Here is a 19,344-nt window from a genome sequence, read left to right as displayed (position 1 = left end):
ACAGCGCGCGTGTCTGACACTTGGCTGTTTCAGCCGGGCACGTACATTTTTCAGGCGTGGCCAGGGGGGATTCAATTTAATTGTGAAACTCAATTGGGTGGCCGGCCTGCCTCCGGCGGCTGGGGCTCCGCCCCAGACCCTGGTTGCTCCTCTCGCTACGCTCGAGTCGGGCGTCCAGGGTCCCGGCCATCTCCTGCGAAGCAGGAGCTACGGGGTCTGGGGCAGAGCCCCAGCCCGGCCGGAGGCCAGCATCCTTCCCCCCCCCCCCCCTCGCTGCCCCTCGTTCCCCACCACTCCTGCGAAGCAGGAGCAACCAGGGTCTGGGGCGGAGCCCCAGCCGCCGGAGGCAGAGCCCCTCCCCCTCGTCCCCGGCAACGCGCCCCACCAGAGGCAGAGGGGCATCTCATCAGCCTCTCCCAACACAGTCGAAACCAAACCTCAACCACAACCACCGCCAGCAGCGTCAGCCAGCAGCTGCAGCAACAGCGCCAGCGGTATTTAGCTAGTTCACCCGGCAAATTGGCCAAACCACCCACGTCCATCAACCACCACCAGCCAGTCAGCTCGCGACAAAATATTTTTTTGCCCCGAACAGGCCTGTTTTCCCGCCCAAAATCCCCATTTCCAGCCCATTCGACCTCGAATTGGCGTGCCCGTGTTCTCTCGACCCGTGTGCTTGATTTTTTTATTTTTTCAAGCCCATTTGCCGACTGACAACTACCACCACCGGCCATTGCTGTCACTTTTTGGCCCTGAAAATATCTTTGATTCGGTGACTTTCGTTCGACCCCGTCGTCAATATCCACCCTTCCAACCCCAAATTTCACCTCGAATCCCCGTCCAACCGGCCGCCAGCGTGTCAATACCGCCATTGATATCCCCATTGGACCGTTTCAATCCCTGATCCCCCCTTTCTTCGTCAACTTCCCCGTCTCGGGCCCTTCCCATACGTGCTCACCCGAGGTGTCTCACGCTTCTCGCGCCTTTTCACATGGATCCCAGCCCCCTGGCTCGCCTACAAAAGTAACCGAGGACGCCACTCCCACCCCCTGACCGTCGTCTCTGACCACCCCCCACCCGGCCACACACCCCCCCTGATCTGAATGTCCGAATCAGCCGGTGGCCCTGGCACCCCTTTTGACTCGCGAATCTTCTCCCGGTAAGTACTCCCCGCGTGTGCCCTCGTGCCTCCGGCGGCTGGGGCTCCGCCCCAGACCCTGGTTGCTCCTCTCGCTTCGCTCGAGTCGGGCGTCCACGGTCCCAGCAATCTCCTGCGAAGCAGGAGCTACGGGGTCTGGGGCGGAGCCCCAGCCCGGCCGGAGGCCATGCCCCCCCTCCCCCAGGATTTAAAACTAACCCGCTCGTGTTTAGAGTTGAGGGATCAAGGTCGATTTGGCAGGACCGGCCCAAGTCGCAGCATTTTTACTCGCAGTCTGGTGCTGTCAATGGCGGCGCCGGTAGCCCGTTTCCGGCGGTGAATACCGCTTCGTCGAGCTCGGCCTCGTTGATTGGTTCGGGCGCTGCTGCTGGCGCGTCCAATTCGTCGTCATCGTCTTCGTCGCTGTATTTACCGTTCCAGTCTGACCAGCAGCAGCTGACTGGCGAGTCGGTTCCAGTTCCGGTTTCGTCAGCGTCATCATCGTCGTCGCCAGGTACAGCTTTTAGGTCCCGTGCAAGAGCAGGAACTCTGCCCTCAAGACTGTCACCAGGTTTGATTGGCTCTAGAGGAATCGGTTCTGGTATTCCTGGCGTTTCTGGTGCTAACAGTATCGGATTGAATGCCCCGTCGTTGTCCGGTTTGTCGAGTAACTCGTCGTCTTTGGGCAGTTTAGCGCTGCTGGGCCCGGATAACTCGTCGCCTGTCGAGTCGCCTATTATCAAACCACAGATTTCTCACAAATCGTCGTCGAGTTCCGTGTCAATATCCATTTATGAAGACCAGCCACTGTCTCCGTTTCCTCAGATTCCTCAGAGATCTGGAGCTGCTGCCGGTCCTGTTAGTCAGGGCTCGCTCGGTTCGTTGGGCTCAATAGCTTCGGTTTCGACTACTGCATTACCTTCAAATAACCCGGTAACTTCGAGTATAGGAGGTCCAGCCGGTCCTGGCTCGGCTTCTCGTCTTAGATCCGGTTCGTTGAATCTTCTTCCTGAAAATAGACCTTCGTTTGCCCCATTTGGCCCTTCAATTTGGGCTTCTTCGACCTCGTCTTCTTCAGTTGAAACCACTACTAACACCACCACCAGCACCAAAAATAATGAGTCTGCTCGTTTGAATAATGTCAGTAGTGTTTTTAATGACCAATTGACGGGTGTCGGTGCGAGTGCTGCTCCAGAGAATGTCGACTCTCAGAACGACCCAATGCAGCCTTTTTTGACCGAGCTGTCTCTTAGAACCGATGTTAATAGACTGAGATCGTACACTCTGACGAGCCCTGCGTATCCTTTTGAGGTCGATGATGGTGTCGATGAGTCGTACTATCAGCAGCAGAGGCTACAACAGCAGCAGCAGCATCAGCTACATCAGCAACAGCACCAACAACAACAGCAACAACAACAACAACAGCAACAACATCAACAACAACATCAGCAACATCAACAACATCAACAACATCAACATCATCATCATCAGCATCAACAGTTTCAATACCAACAACAAAACCAACAACAAAATCAGATCCCCGTGTCTATGGCCGGTAGGGCCCATTTACATAACCTGCTAAGTCCAAATCGACCAAGAGCTCAGACTGTGACGGCTGGTTTGGAGCACGGAGGCAGTGGCCAGTACTCGAGATTCAAGCCCCAACCGCCTCAAGTGCTACTTCGTCAACAACAGCAACAGCAGCCACAAGAACAGCAGCAGTTGCATTTACACCAGCAACAGCAACAACAGCCACAGGTACAGGTGCAATATCAACAACAAACACCGCTGCAACAACTTCAACAACCCCAGTCACAGCAGTCGCAAATTCCCGAGTCACAACAACAACAGTTTAATCAACAACTTGAATACCTCGATAACTCAAATATTAACAGTTCTTTTGAAGACTCGACTGGACCAACTCGGTCACTATGGCTCGGTAATTTGCCTCCCTCGACTACCTCGTACACTTTACAAGCCATCTTCTCCGGGTATGGAGCTATTGAGTCTGCACGCGTCTTGACTCATAAACAGTGTGGATTTATCAATTTCTCCTCGGTTGAGAGTGCTGTACAAGCTAGAGCGGTGCTTAATGGTAAAGAGTTGTTTCCTGGATCTGGCCCTTGTCGAGTTGGTTATGCCAAAGTAATGGCTGCCACTCAAATTTCTGGTCATAACCGGTCTCAATCCAACTCTCCTGAACTTGCTGACCAATCTAATAATTCCAATAGCACTAATGAGGTTGAATATGCTGTAGTTGATAGAGAGTCGACTTCAACTGGTACCAACGGCACTAATAACAATTCCGCCATGATTGATAAACCAAAAGCCCTGTCAGAAATTGCTAATGACATGGCTGCAATTGTTACTAGCCTTGGTGCTGATAGTCAAGAGTCAGATGCTACTGCTGCTTCTATTAAACGAGCTTTGACATTTACTGACTTTAAATCGGAAATTCCTCCTGTCAACGAACCCAAAGCTGATCGTGTTTATGATGCACCAACACTTCGTGAAGTTCGTAAAAAGGTTGATAGTGGCACATGCAGTCAGCAAGAAATTGATGAAATTGCCCTTGATTTGCTCGACGAGATTGCCGATTTGGCCAGTGATTATGTCGGTAATACCGTAGTACAGAAACTTTTTGACAGTTGCTCGGAGAGCGTCAAGGATCTGATGTTGGTTCAGATTGCTCCATTTCTGGCACAAATTGGTGTTCACAAGAACGGAACATGGGCTGCTCAGAAAATCATTGATGTTGCTGCTACAAAGCGTCAAATTAACATGATTTGCGACGCCCTGAGACCATATACAGTTCATCTGTTTGTTGACCAGTTTGGCAACTACGTCATTCAGTGTTGTTTGAAGTTTGGTGGACCATGGAATGATTTTATTTTCGAGACCATGTTGTCGCAGTTTTGGGAAATCGCCCAAAGCCGGTTTGGTGCTAGAGCTATGAGAGCCTGTCTCGAAAGTCATTATGTAAGCAAACAACAACAGAGAATGTTGGCTGCTGCAATTACATTGCATGCTGTTCAACTCGCCACTAATACTAATGGTGCTCTATTGCTTACTTGGTTCCTGGATACTTGTACATTGCCCAATCGTCACTTGATTCTGGCTCCAAGATTAACTCCCGATATTGTGGCTTTGTGCACCCATAAATTGGCTTCTTTGACGGTGTTAAAGGTCGTCAACTACAAAGCTGAATCTGGAGCTCGTCAATTGCTATTTGACATCTTGTTTTATTCTGATAGCGACAAGATCCTTGATGAAATTATTAGTGATCCTTCTCACGGTGCTTCATTTGTATATAAGATTGTTTCGGCACCGTTGTTGCTTGAAGGACAGGATCGCCAGGTGGCTTTGAATAAGATTCGCAAGATTCTCATTGCTAATAAAGCCTTACCAAGCCAGGGTTACAAGCGATTGATGGATGAAGTTGGACTTTCTACAAGATCTAGTAATACCCCTAGCAATGGTAACGGCAACAATTCTAACGGGTCAGGAGCTGCAAACAGCTTCCAACAATCACCAACCAAGCGTAGAAGTGGTCTCAGCACTACAAATATCGGTAATGGTGGTAATTCTAGAGTGTCTGTGCCTACTCATCAAAAGATCCAGCCACAACTTCAACAACCACAACATCATCAGCATCAACAGCAGCAACTTCAACCACAACAACAGCAACTGTTTTACTCACAAGTGTCTGCTAAACCTCAACCAATGATGTCTCATCAAATTTTTGATAATGGCGTGTACGGATACGATTCTTTCCAAGAACAATCTGTTCCCGTGCCTTATGAAACAAATATGGCTGCCTTCAATCAACAGTTTGATCAACTTATGCTGAACAATAATGGACCTCAACAATATCAATATCCAGTTGACGGAGCCTTGGCCACTAATGTTGGTTCTGGACCAATGTCGGGTCCTGGTCAGATTCCTGAATATTTCAACAAGGGTCCTGGTTTCATGCCCCCTCCTCCACCTCCTCAGGGAATTATGAATTCAAACATGGGTGGCTATGTACCTTCGTCTATTTATGAGCGGCCCAATCTCCGAAGAGATATTTAACCACAAATTCCTTATAGAAGACACTTCCAAAAGTACCAAAAAAATGCTGACATCAGCATGCAATGAAATCTCATTAATGACAAAAAGATATCTATTGTTATATTTAAAAGCAAATCAATTTTCTGCAATGTTTACTAATCTTTTTTGCCAACATAAGCAATAAAATATATATATATAAATATATCATGTTCATACGTTTATATGGTCGTGTCAGAGTTGAGTCATTCAGTCGTAAATGTAAAACATGGTGAGTTAGTCAATAGTTGGCAAGTTCATGATTGCTGCGAGTGCTCTTTCTCCTTCGCTGCGATACTTTTCAACGAGTGATTCGCATTTCTTCATCAAATCTGCTTCTGCATTTTCACCATTCCTGCTAAGCCAGTTGATGACAGTTGTATCCAGCATGGATGGAGGAAGTTCCTTGGCGTATTCAAGTTCTGTTGTCGAATTCATTTCGTTTAGCACTGAAAACACTCTGTCCACGTCAATTGGATCCCAGAGTGGCACTGTTTCTAGTTGTTTAGGGGGAGTTTGAGGATCTGGTAGTTCGTACTGTTCTGACTGAGTAGAAGAGCTTAGTATTGTCCAATTAGAGGATAGATCTGGAGCTTCCGATTCATCTGGTGTAGGTTCTGCTGTTTCTGATGGGTATTGGTTTTCTTTATGCATTGATTCGGTGTCCACTTGGATAGGGTCTGTAACAGTTTCCTCAGCTGGCTCTTCAACTGGCTCCTCAGCTGGTTCCTTGACTAGCTCTTCGACTGGTTCCTCAGCTGGTTCCTCGATTGGCTCCTTGACTGGCTCCTCGACGGGTTCCTCGATTGACACCTCGAATGGTTCCTTGATCTCCTTGACTGCTTCCTCAACTGGATCTTCAACTGGCTCATCAACTGGCTCCTCAATTGACTCTTCTACTGGCTCTTCAACCGGCTCATCGACTGGCTCCTCGACTGGCTCTTCGACTGGCTCCTCGACTGGCTCTTCGACTGGCTCCTCGACTGGCTCTTCGACTGGCTCTTCGCCTGGCCCTTCGACTGGCTCCTCGACTGGCTCTTCGACTGGCTCCTCGACTGGCTCTTCGACTGACTCTTCAACTGGCTCTTCAACTGGCTCTTCGGCTGACTCTTCAACCGGCTCATCAACTAGCTCTTCGGCTGACTCTTCAACCGGCTCATCAACGGGTTCGCCAACGGGCTCTTCGATTGGCTCAATAACCTCCTCGACGCTTTCCACTAATACCTGCTTCGTTCTCTTTAAAACCTCTCCTGGCTGATCATCCAACTTATCTGGTTGTAATGACTTCACCTCTACCTCTCTAAAACTCAAATCAAACGCCCTTTTAGGTTCACTACTCTTTCTCTTCATGAGCCTTCTCTTTCCTTTGGGGAATCCCCCAGGAATATGCAATGAGACGTCCTCTACAGTTGAATTGTTCGAATCTTTGGCACCTGGTACGCTTTTGCGAGGTGTTGAAGTCGAAAAACCTCGTAACTTTTGGGGTATCTCTGCTGTCGTAAGTGGCTCATCTGCCATATCCTCGTCGCTATCCTCAAAAATTGAAAGTCGAAGGTTACCTTCCTTTGGTGTCTTAGGAGCTGGGGTCTTGGTTTTCTTTGTCGTTTTTTTCTTTTTTGTTTGTGGCTCTTCACTATCTTCTGAGCCTGCTGTACTTGGTCTCTTCTGCCCTTTCTTTGCTGCAGGCACTTTATCCGAAGCTGTCTCAGTACCAATAGAAACCTTACGACCTCGTGTGCTCTGGGCATGCTTTATTGGTTCTGCGTCTTCACTACCCAGTGGAGGCTCAGTTGTAAAAAAAAGACACTGTTCGTTTCTTCTTTTATGTTCCAGTATTGGATCATCTCTCATCTCCCATCCATCCAATTCCATTTCACAATAAGCACACTTGGCAACATCATCATCAACAGTGGCCGACGAGTAGAAGAAACCTGCTTTGGCCATATTCAAACTGATAGGAATCCAACCTTTTTTTGAATCATGTGGCCAGCATCCTGCAAATGTCTCGAGACGAGCATTTAACGATTCTTCAGTATGTGGATTATAAATAGTGTCGTATAATGTCTCTGGTTCAACATCTTCATCAACCATCCAAGGTCTACCGCATAATTGAGCCCATGGACAACTTGAAGCATGTGCCAGATGTTCTTGTATTGGGTCATCCTCTGATTCCCAGCCATCTAATGAATGTTGGCAAATGAAACAAGTAGCATTATCCTTGCTATCTACGCTCGGATTGAAATAAAATCCCGCTGCCGCCATTTGGCTCGACGTGGGTTTTACATGAGGCCATGAAACATGATTTTTCTTGGCTCTTGATTTCGACCCATGAAGCCATGTTCCACTAAATGTTTCTAGACGTGTTTCTAATGAATACAGATTCTTTTTGGATTTCATTTTGTATGAAAGTGTGAGTGTAGTGTAAACTGTAAGAAGTTGGGTTCTGATTTCAAGATCGGCATTGCCATGCATTCAAAAGTAAACAAATAAATACCAGCCGTTTAACAACGCGTGGTAGCTAGAAACCCACTGTTTGTGTTTTATATTAAAACTTGTGAATTTAAATCTACAATAGCATTTTTGTATTGACTAATTGCAAAAGGAAAACCAAAAAATTTGAATTTTATTTAAAAAACAAAAAGAAATAAATCATGATCCTGACGAGGGTCGAACTCGTGACCTTATCGGCATCATCGAATACATATCAGAAGATATGCACTTAATGTGAACGATACGTGATAACCACTACACCACAGAACCTTTACGGAAACTCTTTCACCCAGCTTGGTTTTGAGGTTAATCTCTCCGTTAGATTGAACCCGTTTTACACCCCATTTGAGTCGAAAAAAAAAGTATTTCAAAGTCAATATCTTCTTATACTGAGTCCTGGAGTCAATTAGTATCGAATATAGAGCTTCTGAGTCGATTATAATGAACTTTTGCTATCCACTACTTTTTACGTCGGTGACGCGAGACATTCGTTTCCTCGCCATATGTTCTGGAGGATGACAGCTCCTGTACTGTATATTTTATTGACAATAAAAAGAAGATTGTTAATCAGATTTCCAGCTGACTCCTGGGACTGCTATTTTGAAGACTACCTGGTTGTAGCACACCTGGCTCTGGTACTTTTTCTGCGATAACACTCTCAAAAAATGAGTACGTTAAAAACAATTAGATGTCGTGGAGGCATTTACCGTAAGTAGATATAACAATTAAGATGCAAGTAAATTCTTCTTTATAATATGTCCATTGACTTAGCAACTAAGCCACAAAAATAATAATAATAAATAACGAGTTTTTAGTTCTGCTGTTAAGTTGATGACGAAATTGGAGTCTAGATAATATTTGAGAATTTTTCAGTGGCCGGAAGCCCTAAATTCGTTTCTCAGTGGTCAATTCGCCAGACTGATCTATTGTATTCTTGTTGTGATGGATTGAATCTTACAATTTCTTTCTGGTGATAAATCACCCTGTCACAATCATGGAGACATACGACCTTAGCAAATCATATTCAAACTTGTATCGCGTCTATTAAACCCCCGTTTTTTTTATTTTTATCTAATAGCTTATCTTTAAACTACTTTTTCACTATAGTTGGTAATAATTTTTCACTGGCAATGTTTGTTCGATATTTATTCAGATAATCCTTCAATTTTTAGAGTGTAGGGCCGTTTTCGGTTCGCAATATGCAGGTCAATGCTTGCTTGCCACAATAAAATAAACCCTCCACACAATCCTCAAATAGGAACAATTAACAAACTTTCCAAGAAATTTCCGATATAGTGTAACGGCTAGCACGGTTCGCTTTCACCGAGCAGTTCTGGGTTCGATTCCCAGTATCGGAGTATCTTTTTTTTGCTGTTCCCTTTTTTTATGTCCAGTTTAAAGTTCATGCAGTTCCTTTTTATCATGCCAATTAATATATTAGATTGGAATATCCAATTTATAAATAAGATTACAAAGCTAAAATTACGGGGGTGTTGTACATTTCTATCAGATAAAAATATCCGCAACACTTGAATAGTTAGTAACACTACTAATTTCCACTTCAGGCAATGTTTCAATACTTACGCGAGCAAAAATACTAATACCACCAGCGTGACAGTGATTCCAATCCACGCGTTATATCCTCTTCGGGACAATACCTTGTGATTTGGTATTGATACAGACTGTGCCATGATTAATTTGATTTATGGTTTATTAATCCCAAAAGAATCTAAGATGAAGAAGGAGACTGGCACTGCAACATGCGTTAGTATTTTTACATGAACCACAGTTATTTTCGCATCACTTACATTTCAGCAAGAAAAGTAGCCACTAAAAACGTAGTAAGGACTATCCAGATCCTGTATTGATGCTTGGTGATTACTTTGTGTTTCTCTGTATCGGGTTCTATGGGTCTGGGTCCGCCGTTGATAAGATTCTCTGATACTTTATTGGCGATTTCGTCTGCAATATTACCAGCAAATGTGATGGGAGCTTGGGCTGGAGGTGGAACAGATAAACCAGTCCTTTCTTCTTGAATTAGCAGGTTTGACATTCGTTTGACCTGCCAAATGATAAAATGTATGTACTTTAATGAGATAGGTAGGGGTGCCTTACTACTTTATAGGTTTCAGAAATAGAGTATGAGATATGCAGGAGAAACAATGCTAAATCTGAGTTCGGCAGTGACAACCGATGATCGTCGGAGATCTAACGACGACGGAGATAACTATTTTGTCAGAGCTTTGGTGAGACAGTAGATTTTTGTAAATAGCCAAAAAGGCACTGACAAAAAGTTTGAGGTATTGAAACCTGTTATTTTTGATCAAAAAAGAAAGGAAAATAAAAGGGATATATTCCAGTCTGTGGCTATTTTTAGAGGTTGTCCACTGCCACAATATGCAACTTGTATATGTGTAACATTGTTAAGCAATAGCTAATTATTAAACTCTTAAAGATAAGATATTGAATGTAAGATTTTAATTTGTTTATTAATTATGTTTTAATTTAATTCAATGGTTTCAGTGTCAACAACTATCAAAGTACATAGAACCTAGACTACAAACTGGCGACTGGAGCAAAAACAGGGACCGTCAGAAAATCACCGCTTATCACTGATTGCAGATTACTTGACCGAGATCAGACATGCATTTTTTTTTCCACGGCGCAGCTGCAGCTACTTCTATGCCTTTTCGAACATGAAAAAATTTCTGCTCCGTTTAGAACGAGACAGGATAAACGACAAAAAAGATACACTCCGATACAGGGAATCGAACCCTGATCTGGACGGTGAGAGCGTCCTGTGCTAGCCATTACACCATATCGGATACTTGATGTTGAGAGTTTGTCGCAGTTATACCAGAGTATATACTTCACGAACTGGCCGAGTAGAGCCAAGTTATATTATTAGATAAATTTTTGTATCCAGTAATCAGATATTTGCTATTTAAAATGACCCTAAATTATAGACCCTTTCTAAGTATTTGTGGTCAGATTCACATCAGCTTGAAGTTCACAGTCGATAGTGCCCTTGCCCTTATCTTATCGGATAACCTGCGGCTGCAAAAAATATTTATATATGCCAGTGGGAATCTGGAGAGACCGACCAAAGCCCTCAGCAATGTCAGTGGATTCAGTTGAGAAAATGTCAAAAGATAAATCCAGAGACAAGAAGGAAAAGCGGGATAAGAAGGAGAAGAAAGAAAAAAAGAGCAGAAAGGAAAAAGAAGAGAAAGTGAAGAATGATGATGTGGTAGACTCAGAAGAACCAGCTCCTTTCTTCGTGGATACAGAAGGAGCTGCTGGCGAAGCTGGTAGCGAGATTAATGGCCAGATCAATGAACCTGGTGAAGAAGAAACTAAAGTCAAGAAAAGCCGTGGAAGAAGAGAGAAGCAGAAGAAAGAAAAGTCTGACAAGAGCAAAAGCGTCGACGAGGATGGCGACCAGATCATGGGCGAAGGAGCTGGCCACGAACAGTCTGTATTTTTCGGTATTGTAGACAGAACCGAATTAGAATACTTCAAGTCAGCAGAGTCGACGCTGGCTGCTAATGCTTTTGCGAATAACGACGAGAGAATGGGATTCATTGCAGGTGTGTTAGACGAGGCTAGAGGAAAAGAGTTGAAGCTCGTGACAAATCAAATCTGCTCAAAATTAGTCGAGAGGTTGATTCTACTTGCAGACAATCGTCAGCTATTGGCTATTTTCAAGGCCTTTTCCGGTCATTTTTTGAATCTTTCGAAACACAAGTACTCATCACACTGTGTCGAAACAATCATGGTCCGTAGTGCTGCTCTTGTAGAGAAGGAGATGTTGGCAGCCAATCCCGCTGATTTATACAAGGAAAACACAGAAGAAGCCGAACAGGGAGCTGATAAAGAAACCACTTCATCCTACAAGACTAATGACGGCGATCTTGTAACCATGGAAAGTTTAATTATCCGAATGGTTGACGAGTTGAAACCTGAATTCAAGAGTTTGACAAGCCATGATTACGCTTCGCATGTCCTGAGACTATTGTTACTGGTTCTTTCAGGATCTAAACTGCCATCTACAACTACTAAATCCGCTTTGCGAAGTAAAAAGTCTAAGATTGCCAGAAAAATGATCTCTATCAGTGATAATGACGAGTTCGAAACTGCATACCAGGTTCCATCCTCTTTCAAAGAAAAGCTACAAGAAACACTTGCTGCTATTACAGAAGACATTGACAGTGTATCGGGTGCTCGTGAACTGGCTATTCATAAAGTCAGTTCACCAGTGATCCAGCTTATTATCAAGCTTGAAAACTCTTTGTCGTCTTCCTCTAAAAAGAAGCAACGTAAGAAGAACAACGCCGCCTCTTCCATCACCAAACTGATTTTCCAACTGGACCCCACTTCAGAAAAGGAATCGACTGAGGAGGCCTTTGTAGAGTATTTATTATCCGACCCCATTGGTCTATACTTTTTTGAAGCAGTGATTGCTGATTCACTCCCAACATCAACAGTCAACCGTCTCTATGTGCAATATATCCAGCACCGATTAGACAAGCTCATCAAAAGAGACAGTGTTGCCAACTTTATATTCCCAGCTCTTTTGAAGAAACTCCCCCCTGTTCAGAGCAAGGAGATTATCGACTGTGCCGTCCCAGTTCTGGACATTCTCATCAACTCCAACAATTTACTAATTGTCAAGGCCGTTCTGTCATCGGCATCGTCACACGGATACAAAGTCAAGGACCTGGCTACTGTGATTAAGAACAAGTATTCATGTACCAACAGTAGCGAGTTCTTAGAAAAGCTTCTCAAACTCGAAGGCTCGACTCTCGGCAACACACGAGACCAAGACTGGCCCACTGCCGAAGAACGACACAGAGCATTATTTGTTGAATCTCTTATTGCATTTTCGCCTGAATTCCTGAAAGACATTTCTGAAGGGTTCATTGACCTGCCCGAGGAGAAGCTGATCCAGGTGACCAAACACTCGATCTTCTCGCACGTCCTACAAAGCTGTCTCCTTCCCGAAGTAGATATCATTGTCCGTCGTCGACTGCTCAACAATCTGACCACCAACGTCGTGGATCTCGCATGCAACGCCTATGCTTCACACATTGTGGATGCCATGTGGAAATACACCTTCAAACTGAAGCATTTCCGCGAACGCATTGCCGACCAGCTCGTCAACGACGCCACTACTGTCAAGAACTCGATCTACGGAAAGCTGGTATGGAAGAACTGGGAGCTCGAGAAGTACGTCCGTCGACGATTCGAGTGGTGGAGTCTCGTCAAACAGCAGGAAGACGCTCTTGCCGAATCTCTCGGCCAAAGCAGGTCTGCAGTCGAATCCAAACAACGCCGACCCGAGCCCAAACAACAACCCCCCTTCAAACGAGGCCCTCCCGGCAGAACTCCCTACGGCCCGCCCCGTCACAAACAAAAACCCTACGACCGACCCTCGACCGCCTGAACTGTATAAATAGTAATATTAGCATTTCCTTATACACATTGGGGCCGCTCTGCCTCCGGCGGCTGGGGCTCCGCCCCAGACCCCGCTGCTCCTCTCGCTTCGCTCGAGTCGGTACTTGGGGGGATCTCGCACGAAAACTCCTGCGAAGCAGGAGCAACGGGGTCTGGGGCGGAGCCCCAGCCGCCGGAGGCACAGTCCCCCGTCTACCAAACACCCTTCGTCCTGCGAGCCCGGATACCGAGAAAACGTGCCAGAGAGTCGAAATTGGCGTTGGTTTCGTCGATAGAGGGTTCTGGTTTAGGGGCTGTGGACGCTGGTTGGCCGACGTCTTCGAGGGTAGCACCGGCTCGGTCGAGCAGTTGAGCCAGTTCTTCTTCGTCGGGTGGCAGCAGTTCGTACCATTTCAGCCAGAACTCGACTTGGCTCGTGTCCAGGGCCTTAAACTCGCCCAGAGTGGCTGGAAATGATTCGGTTTCGGCTGGGAACTCGCCGTCGCGACCCGGTAGAGGGGCTATAGGATCCGACTCGGCTGCCACAAACGCATTAGCAGTCCGTCTGACCGACCGCTCGTCGAGCATATCCAGCTGGCCCTGTAATTCTGTCACCAGATCAACGATATCTTCTGAAGTAATAGCGTCATTCGACCCTCCCTGGCCTCCACTGCGACCAGCTCCCCGGTCGTCCACTTCGTCATCCGAATCCAAATCAATGTCACGTTTTCTTTCTCTGTACGATTTTGAATCTATCACTGAACTACCAGCACCACCAGCACCAGTTACACCACTGCCAGTACCAGTAGCAACTTCACGGGTTTCAGAGAGACCTTCTTTAGCTAGCAACTGCTTCTCATGTTCAATCTGAATACTGAGCACATGGCGGCCCGTGTCAATAATAGCATTCGTATTTTTCCTGACCTGGGTTGCCAGTTTTTCAACCTCGACCTTCAACGACTCCACCGTCACAGGCTCAACAGACTTGCCGGCCGAACTCATCTTTCTCTTCTTTTTTCACTTAACTTCCCACACTTGGCATGTTCACGGGCCTATTTGTTTACTGCCGATCATATTGCTTCCTGCGGCTCACCAGACCCTGCATACTCAGGGGAATCCAGGGGGGACTTTTACAGGGGGGTGTGTGCCTCTGGCGGCTGGGGCTCCGCCCCAGACCCCGTGGCTCCTGCTTCGCAGGAGATGGTTGGGGACGGAGGAGGTTTTTCTGTGGAGTGACGGCAGGAAGAGCCCGATATCGGTGAGGAGTTTTCAGGGACCCCTAACAACTGCGAATGTTGTAGAAACTGGAAACGCAAAAAAAAAAACTGTGAACGTTGGCCAGTTTCCAGTGACAGCTAACACCAAAAAAGGGCAGAAAATCGGCCAGAAACGGCAGTGAACAGGGGAACCCCACGCAATCTCCTGCGAAGCAGGAGCCACGGGGTCTGGGGCGGAGCCCCAGCCGCCGGAGGCACGACCCCAGCCCCTGGAGTTCAGTTTTGCGCGGTGACAGTAGGCCGGAGGGATGCCCGGTGGGTCTAAAGAGGCCCAGAGAGTGCCCGTGAGGACCCGGAGGGTGGCCGTCGGGGGAGGGCGCCGCGGCATGCCGGTGGAGATAAGGGATGCAGATTAGCACATGGTCGAGGACGACGACGGGTATAAAAGGGCGTCGAAGGAACTAGTTTGGTTTGATCTGTATACGATATCGATTTATTCAGTGTGAATTTACTGATTTGACGGTTGATATTTATATTTTTTACTGGATTATATATTATTTTTTTTGTGGTCTTCTTGATTTTGATCTGATTTGCAATGAGTGTCGCTACTGCTACAGCTACAGCATCGGAGATCATCTCTACAGTGACAGGGGGTCCTACTGAATTGAAAGTGCACCCATTGCCAGGAGCTCCATTGGGTGCAGTGATTGAACTGCCAGAAGGTGTTAAAGATCCGTCGAAATTGGGCGACAAAGATTTCGAAACGTTGAAAAAGGCGCTTCAGACTTATTTGGTAGTGGTTATTAAGGACCAGGCTGAGCTGGCTCCGGAGTCTCAGTATGAACTGACCAAACGGTTTGATCCCACTTGTGCAGGCAATTATGGCCATTCCAAAGAGTTCAGGAATGAGAAGAGTGTTCTTCGCAAAGATGGAGTTTCAGTTCCTACAGTACCACAAGTCCAGATCCTTGGTCAGGGAGAAATGACTAACCATTGTGGATTGGATAAGTTCACATTGACCCATCCTACACATAATACATTCCACAAGAACGTTCTATCGAAAGAAGAACAGGATGCTGGATACACCAGATACTACCGATGGCATATTGACGCCGCTTTATACGGATTGTCACCTCCAGTGGCTACTACATTGCTAGGAATCCACGTTCCACCAGCCACTAAACGACAGAGAATCCGATATGAAGACACTGGCGAGGAGTTCGAAGTGAGCCAGGCTGCTACCGCGTTTGTTTCTGGAGCCAATGCATTTGATCTGTTATCAGAAGAAGATAAGAAACTGGCTCTTGAGACCACAGTCGAGTATCCACCGCATCCATTTATTTATATTTCCGACGCACGAGCCACCTCGGACGGTCTTACAATGGTCAGTGAAGGCAAAGAGCTGCCTTTTGATCAACTTCCAGAATGGGAGGAGTCGAAAATCAAGAGGCTGCCTCTTGTCTGGACGAACCCAGTCACCGGCAAGCACCATCTCCAAACCGCAGCCTGTGCTGCTGGATCACTTGTGCGGTCCAACGGCGAACGACTGGGTCTGGAAGAGACTCGTAAAGAGCTCCAACGACTGATGCGACCGGCCATCTCGCCCAAACACGTATACGCACACGAATGGCAGCAGGGCGACCTCGTCATCTTCTACAACCGCGGCGTCTGGCACTCAGTCACCGGCCAATTCGCGCCCGGCGAGACCCGACTCATGCACCAGTGCAACGTTTCCAGCGGCCTGGACCCCGTCTGTAACAAGTAATTCTAATAAATAAGGTCCACTACGGGAGGGGGGTCTGCCTCCGGCGGCTGGGGCTCCGCCCCAGACCCTGGTTGTGCTCGCTTCGCGAGCGATTGGGGGGTTCAGAGGTGTGGAGAGACTAGCCCGACGCCCGACTCGAGCGCAGCGAGAGGAGCCGGGGGGTCTGGGGCGCAGCCCCAGCCGCCGGAGGCAATTGGCGCCCTGTTCAGGCAGGTAGGTGCGTCATTTCGGGGACTTCGTCGGCCAGCGGTTCGACAGAAGCGTCGATAGTGACCGTGGTGAGGGATACGGGGGTGGATTCGGAGCTGATGTCGGCTGATTTGAGTCGTTTGATGGCCGGTTCTTCGGCTGACAGGGTCTGGTTGGCGGTGGAAGAGGGCGTTGATGTGCCAGAGGGGCCGGCGGTGGTGGGACTGGGTCGCTTTTTGCGCTTTCGGTCGGGGTTGAGACACATATGGAGCTTTTTATCGATCTCTTTGCCGCGGTCGGACGAGGGCAGTCGGATGTTGACAAGCTCGTCTTTGCATTCGACAATTACGGAGAGTAGAAACTCGATTTGTTCGGGGTTGGTCACGAATCGCTGGGTGATATATTCGAGGGTGATGGCCTCATTGACGACCATCATAGCTGCTAGAGCGATCTGAGGTGGTGTGTAGAGAAACATGACGTCGGTGATGAAACCGTCCACAATGACGGCACGGGCTCCATCGTGTAATTGACCGAGCACCGACTCATCTATACTGGCAATACCAGCACTTTGGATATCGAGAAAAAACCCGTGTAGTGACATGAGCGGGTTCTGAACTGCCAGAGTGAATGACAGCGATTCTAGTAACAGGAACTCCGAGTCGAGAATATCTTTTGGTTCAGTTCTTTTGAGGGCGCTACAGAACTTGTCAATAGGAATGAAATAGTTTTCTGCTTTAGAAGCCAGGAAAACAGATGTATACAGAATGTTCTTGGGATGGTAGTCCATGACACTATACACCAGATAGAACTTGCTAAAGTACGAAATGGCCGTGGCTTTAACCTGCGACGGCATATTAAACGACTTGGCGATCTCGCCAATCTTGCTGGCGTACAACGATACCAAATCGGCCTCTTCTTCCAGACTCAATGGTTCAATTTCCGAGCCTGTAATGCCCTTCTCTACCAGCGATTTCTGGAGCTTGACAACAGCCCGATTGTGACACTCGGCTCTACGATCTAACAACTGCTGTTTCGTAAATGACCACAGTCGATACTGCGACGAATTGCGATACAAATCGTCATCACTGACCACCTTGGATTTCCTCGGCTCGCTCGTCTGGCTGGTCATTGCTCTTACTCTCTGGAAATATTTCAGGTCGTGATCCACTTGATCCAACTCGGTGCGACATAAACATATACCGCCGCACCATGTCCCCCTGGACCCGGGACCCTGAACCCCGGGGTCCGGGTCGTGCCTCCGGCGGCTGGGGCTCCGCCCCAGACCCTGGTTGTGCTCGCTGCGCGAGCGACTCGGGGCTGCTGAATCTGGGGTCCGGGTCTGCCTCCGGCGGCTGGGGCTCCGCCCCAGACCCTGGTTGTGCTCGCTCCGCGAGCGACTCGGGGCCCGCAACAACCTCGCTGAAACGGTCCCTAGACCCGTGCCCGTATCCCCCACCGCTCGCGAAGCGAGCACAACCAGGGTCTGGGGCGGAGCCCCAGCCGCCGGAGGCAGACCCGTACCGGCCAGAGGCACACCCCGGACCCCCAAGCCCGGGACTCACTGTGTCCCCCCACGGTGCGGCGGAACGGATAGGCACGGCGGGAGCAGGATGACAGGAAGCGGTGCGTAGAGATAGCGGCAGCAGGAGCAGCAGCTGGCAGGTTGGTTTTGTACTTCCACGTCGGAGATATTTCTGGATTCGGCATTGTATATTACGACACTTTTTTTGACCAGTAGCACATCGTGATTGTCCTGCTGTACCCCGCATTGTCTGGTCATTCAACTGTTGTTTGCTTCTCCAGTCACTTTTTTCGGTGGACAAACAGGAACTATAAACGAGCTCGCTCCCATCAACAGCTGGGCTCTCGCAACAACCACAACAAAGGACTTGGGTCTCTTTTACAGGATTTTCGCGGTTTAAACCCCCAAATCCAGTCGGCGACCGCTTGAATTTCGCTTCCCCGGCTACTTTTCAACTCCATAGGCCGTTTTCTGTGCCCCGTTCGTCGACAATGGCCTCGTCGTCGGGCCTGTATTTGGGCGTATACATTGCCCTGTACCCATATGAATCGCAGTCTCCCCAGGAACTGTCCGTCAGTCAGGGCGACCTGCTCTATTTATTAGAAACCTCGGACGAGGACGATTGGTGGAAAGTCAAGAAACGAGTCCGTGGTCTGTCTACAGACGAACCGTCAGGTCTTGTGCCCAATAATTACATTGAACCGGTATGTCTGGGGTTGGTTCGGGGGGTTTTGGGGGTGATAGGTCTGCCTCCGGCGGCTGGGGCTCCGCCCCAGACCCTGGTTGTGCTCGCTTCGCGAGCAAGTGGGGCCAATTGTTGGGTTTTTGGGTTTCTGGGGTTTTGTGGATGGTTACTAACTGTGGTGTTTAGGCTCCTATAATTGGTCATGCAAAGGCTCTTTTTGATTATGATAGACAGACTGAAGAGGAACTGTCGTTTAAGGAGAATGTTCAGTTCGATATTTACGATGATTCCGACGCTGATTGGATTCTAGTCAGGTCGGGTTCCGATTACGGGTTTGTTCCTTCAAATTATATCGAGAAAACTACCGGTTCTGCACCTGCTGGTGCTGGAGCTGCTGGAGCTGCCTCGTATGCTGCTGAATCGGCTGGTAATAGCGCTTCTACTCCTGTTCAGCAATCAATTCCTGATAAGCCACTGCCTTTGAGCCCACAGCCTCATGCTGGTGAAGATTTCGAGGACGAAGTTAAACCTTCGTTGCCTGCTCGTCCTAATGGAGGTGTTAGAGGTGGTTCTGAACGTGATAGGGAGAGAGAGTTTCGCGATAGAGAGACTCGTGAAAGAGAGAGAGAACGACGGTCTGCTTCCGGTCAAAATCACAGCAATAATAACAATAATAATCAACAGAATAATCCTCCTCCTTCTCAGTTTTACAGCTGGGCTATTCAGGAGGTCGATGGTAGAAAAAAATACAGAGCTACTTTGGCTATTGGCAATGGCTCGATTATGTACTCGCCGGAAAATTCAAACTCGGCT

General features: G+C 47.7%; 6 protein-coding genes and 3 non-coding genes across 9 annotated transcripts; 4 read left to right on the top strand and 5 right to left on the bottom strand.

Annotated features, from left to right (window-relative positions):
- Window positions 1–1,103: 1,103 nt before the first annotated feature.
- PUF2 (Puf2p) lies at window positions 1,104–6,485 on the top strand (the record flags this gene model as incomplete). The annotated part of the gene is made up of 3 exons (XM_018882433.1): window positions 1,104–1,159; window positions 1,372–5,172; window positions 5,792–6,485. The coding sequence occupies 3 exons, from the start codon at window positions 1,104–1,106 to the stop codon at window positions 6,483–6,485; spliced, it is 4,551 nt and encodes a 1,516-aa protein (XP_018736809.1).
- BIR1 (Bir1p) lies at window positions 5,465–7,624 on the bottom strand (the record flags this gene model as incomplete). The annotated part of the gene is made up of 1 exon (XM_018882432.1): window positions 5,465–7,624. The coding sequence occupies one exon, from the start codon at window positions 7,622–7,624 to the stop codon at window positions 5,465–5,467; it is 2,160 nt and encodes a 719-aa protein (XP_018736808.1).
- Window positions 7,625–7,879: 255 nt separating this feature from the next.
- On the bottom strand, window positions 7,880–7,987 carry AWJ20_5299 (the record flags this gene model as incomplete). Its single annotated transcript has 1 exon — window positions 7,880–7,987. It is a non-coding gene; the product is annotated as a tRNA-Val (tRNA).
- A 1,016-nt stretch (window positions 7,988–9,003) lies between these two features.
- AWJ20_5298 lies at window positions 9,004–9,075 on the top strand (the record flags this gene model as incomplete). The annotated part of the gene is made up of 1 exon: window positions 9,004–9,075. It is a non-coding gene; the product is annotated as a tRNA-Glu (tRNA).
- Window positions 9,076–10,470: 1,395 nt separating this feature from the next.
- On the bottom strand, window positions 10,471–10,542 carry AWJ20_5297 (the record flags this gene model as incomplete). Its single annotated transcript has 1 exon — window positions 10,471–10,542. It is a non-coding gene; the product is annotated as a tRNA-Glu (tRNA).
- Window positions 10,543–10,793: 251 nt separating this feature from the next.
- NOP9 (Nop9p) lies at window positions 10,794–13,163 on the top strand (the record flags this gene model as incomplete). Its single annotated transcript, XM_018882429.1, has 1 exon — window positions 10,794–13,163. The coding sequence occupies one exon, from the start codon at window positions 10,794–10,796 to the stop codon at window positions 13,161–13,163; it is 2,370 nt and encodes a 789-aa protein (XP_018736807.1).
- Window positions 13,164–13,366: 203 nt separating this feature from the next.
- Window positions 13,367–14,155, bottom strand: MRP8 (Mrp8p; the record flags this gene model as incomplete). The annotated part of the gene is made up of 1 exon (XM_018882428.1): window positions 13,367–14,155. One exon carries the CDS (start codon window positions 14,153–14,155, stop codon window positions 13,367–13,369), a length of 789 nt encoding a protein of 262 aa, XP_018736806.1.
- Window positions 14,156–14,965: 810 nt separating this feature from the next.
- AWJ20_5294 (uncharacterized protein) lies at window positions 14,966–16,135 on the top strand (the record flags this gene model as incomplete). Its single annotated transcript, XM_018882427.1, has 1 exon — window positions 14,966–16,135. The coding sequence occupies one exon, from the start codon at window positions 14,966–14,968 to the stop codon at window positions 16,133–16,135; it is 1,170 nt and encodes a 389-aa protein (XP_018736805.1).
- A 205-nt stretch (window positions 16,136–16,340) lies between these two features.
- Window positions 16,341–17,453, bottom strand: CCL1 (TFIIH complex kinase subunit CCL1; the record flags this gene model as incomplete). The annotated part of the gene is made up of 1 exon (XM_018882426.1): window positions 16,341–17,453. The coding sequence occupies one exon, from the start codon at window positions 17,451–17,453 to the stop codon at window positions 16,341–16,343; it is 1,113 nt and encodes a 370-aa protein (XP_018736804.1).
- Between the last annotated feature and the right edge of the window lie 1,891 nt (window positions 17,454–19,344).

Source organism: Sugiyamaella lignohabitans, chromosome D (assembly GCF_001640025.1).
Source record: "Sugiyamaella lignohabitans strain CBS 10342 chromosome D, complete sequence".
NCBI classification, from domain to species: domain Eukaryota; kingdom Fungi; phylum Ascomycota; class Dipodascomycetes; order Dipodascales; family Trichomonascaceae; genus Sugiyamaella; species Sugiyamaella lignohabitans.
The sequence above is the reverse complement of the archived record's forward strand: the minus strand, read 5'-3'. Positions and strand labels throughout refer to the sequence as shown.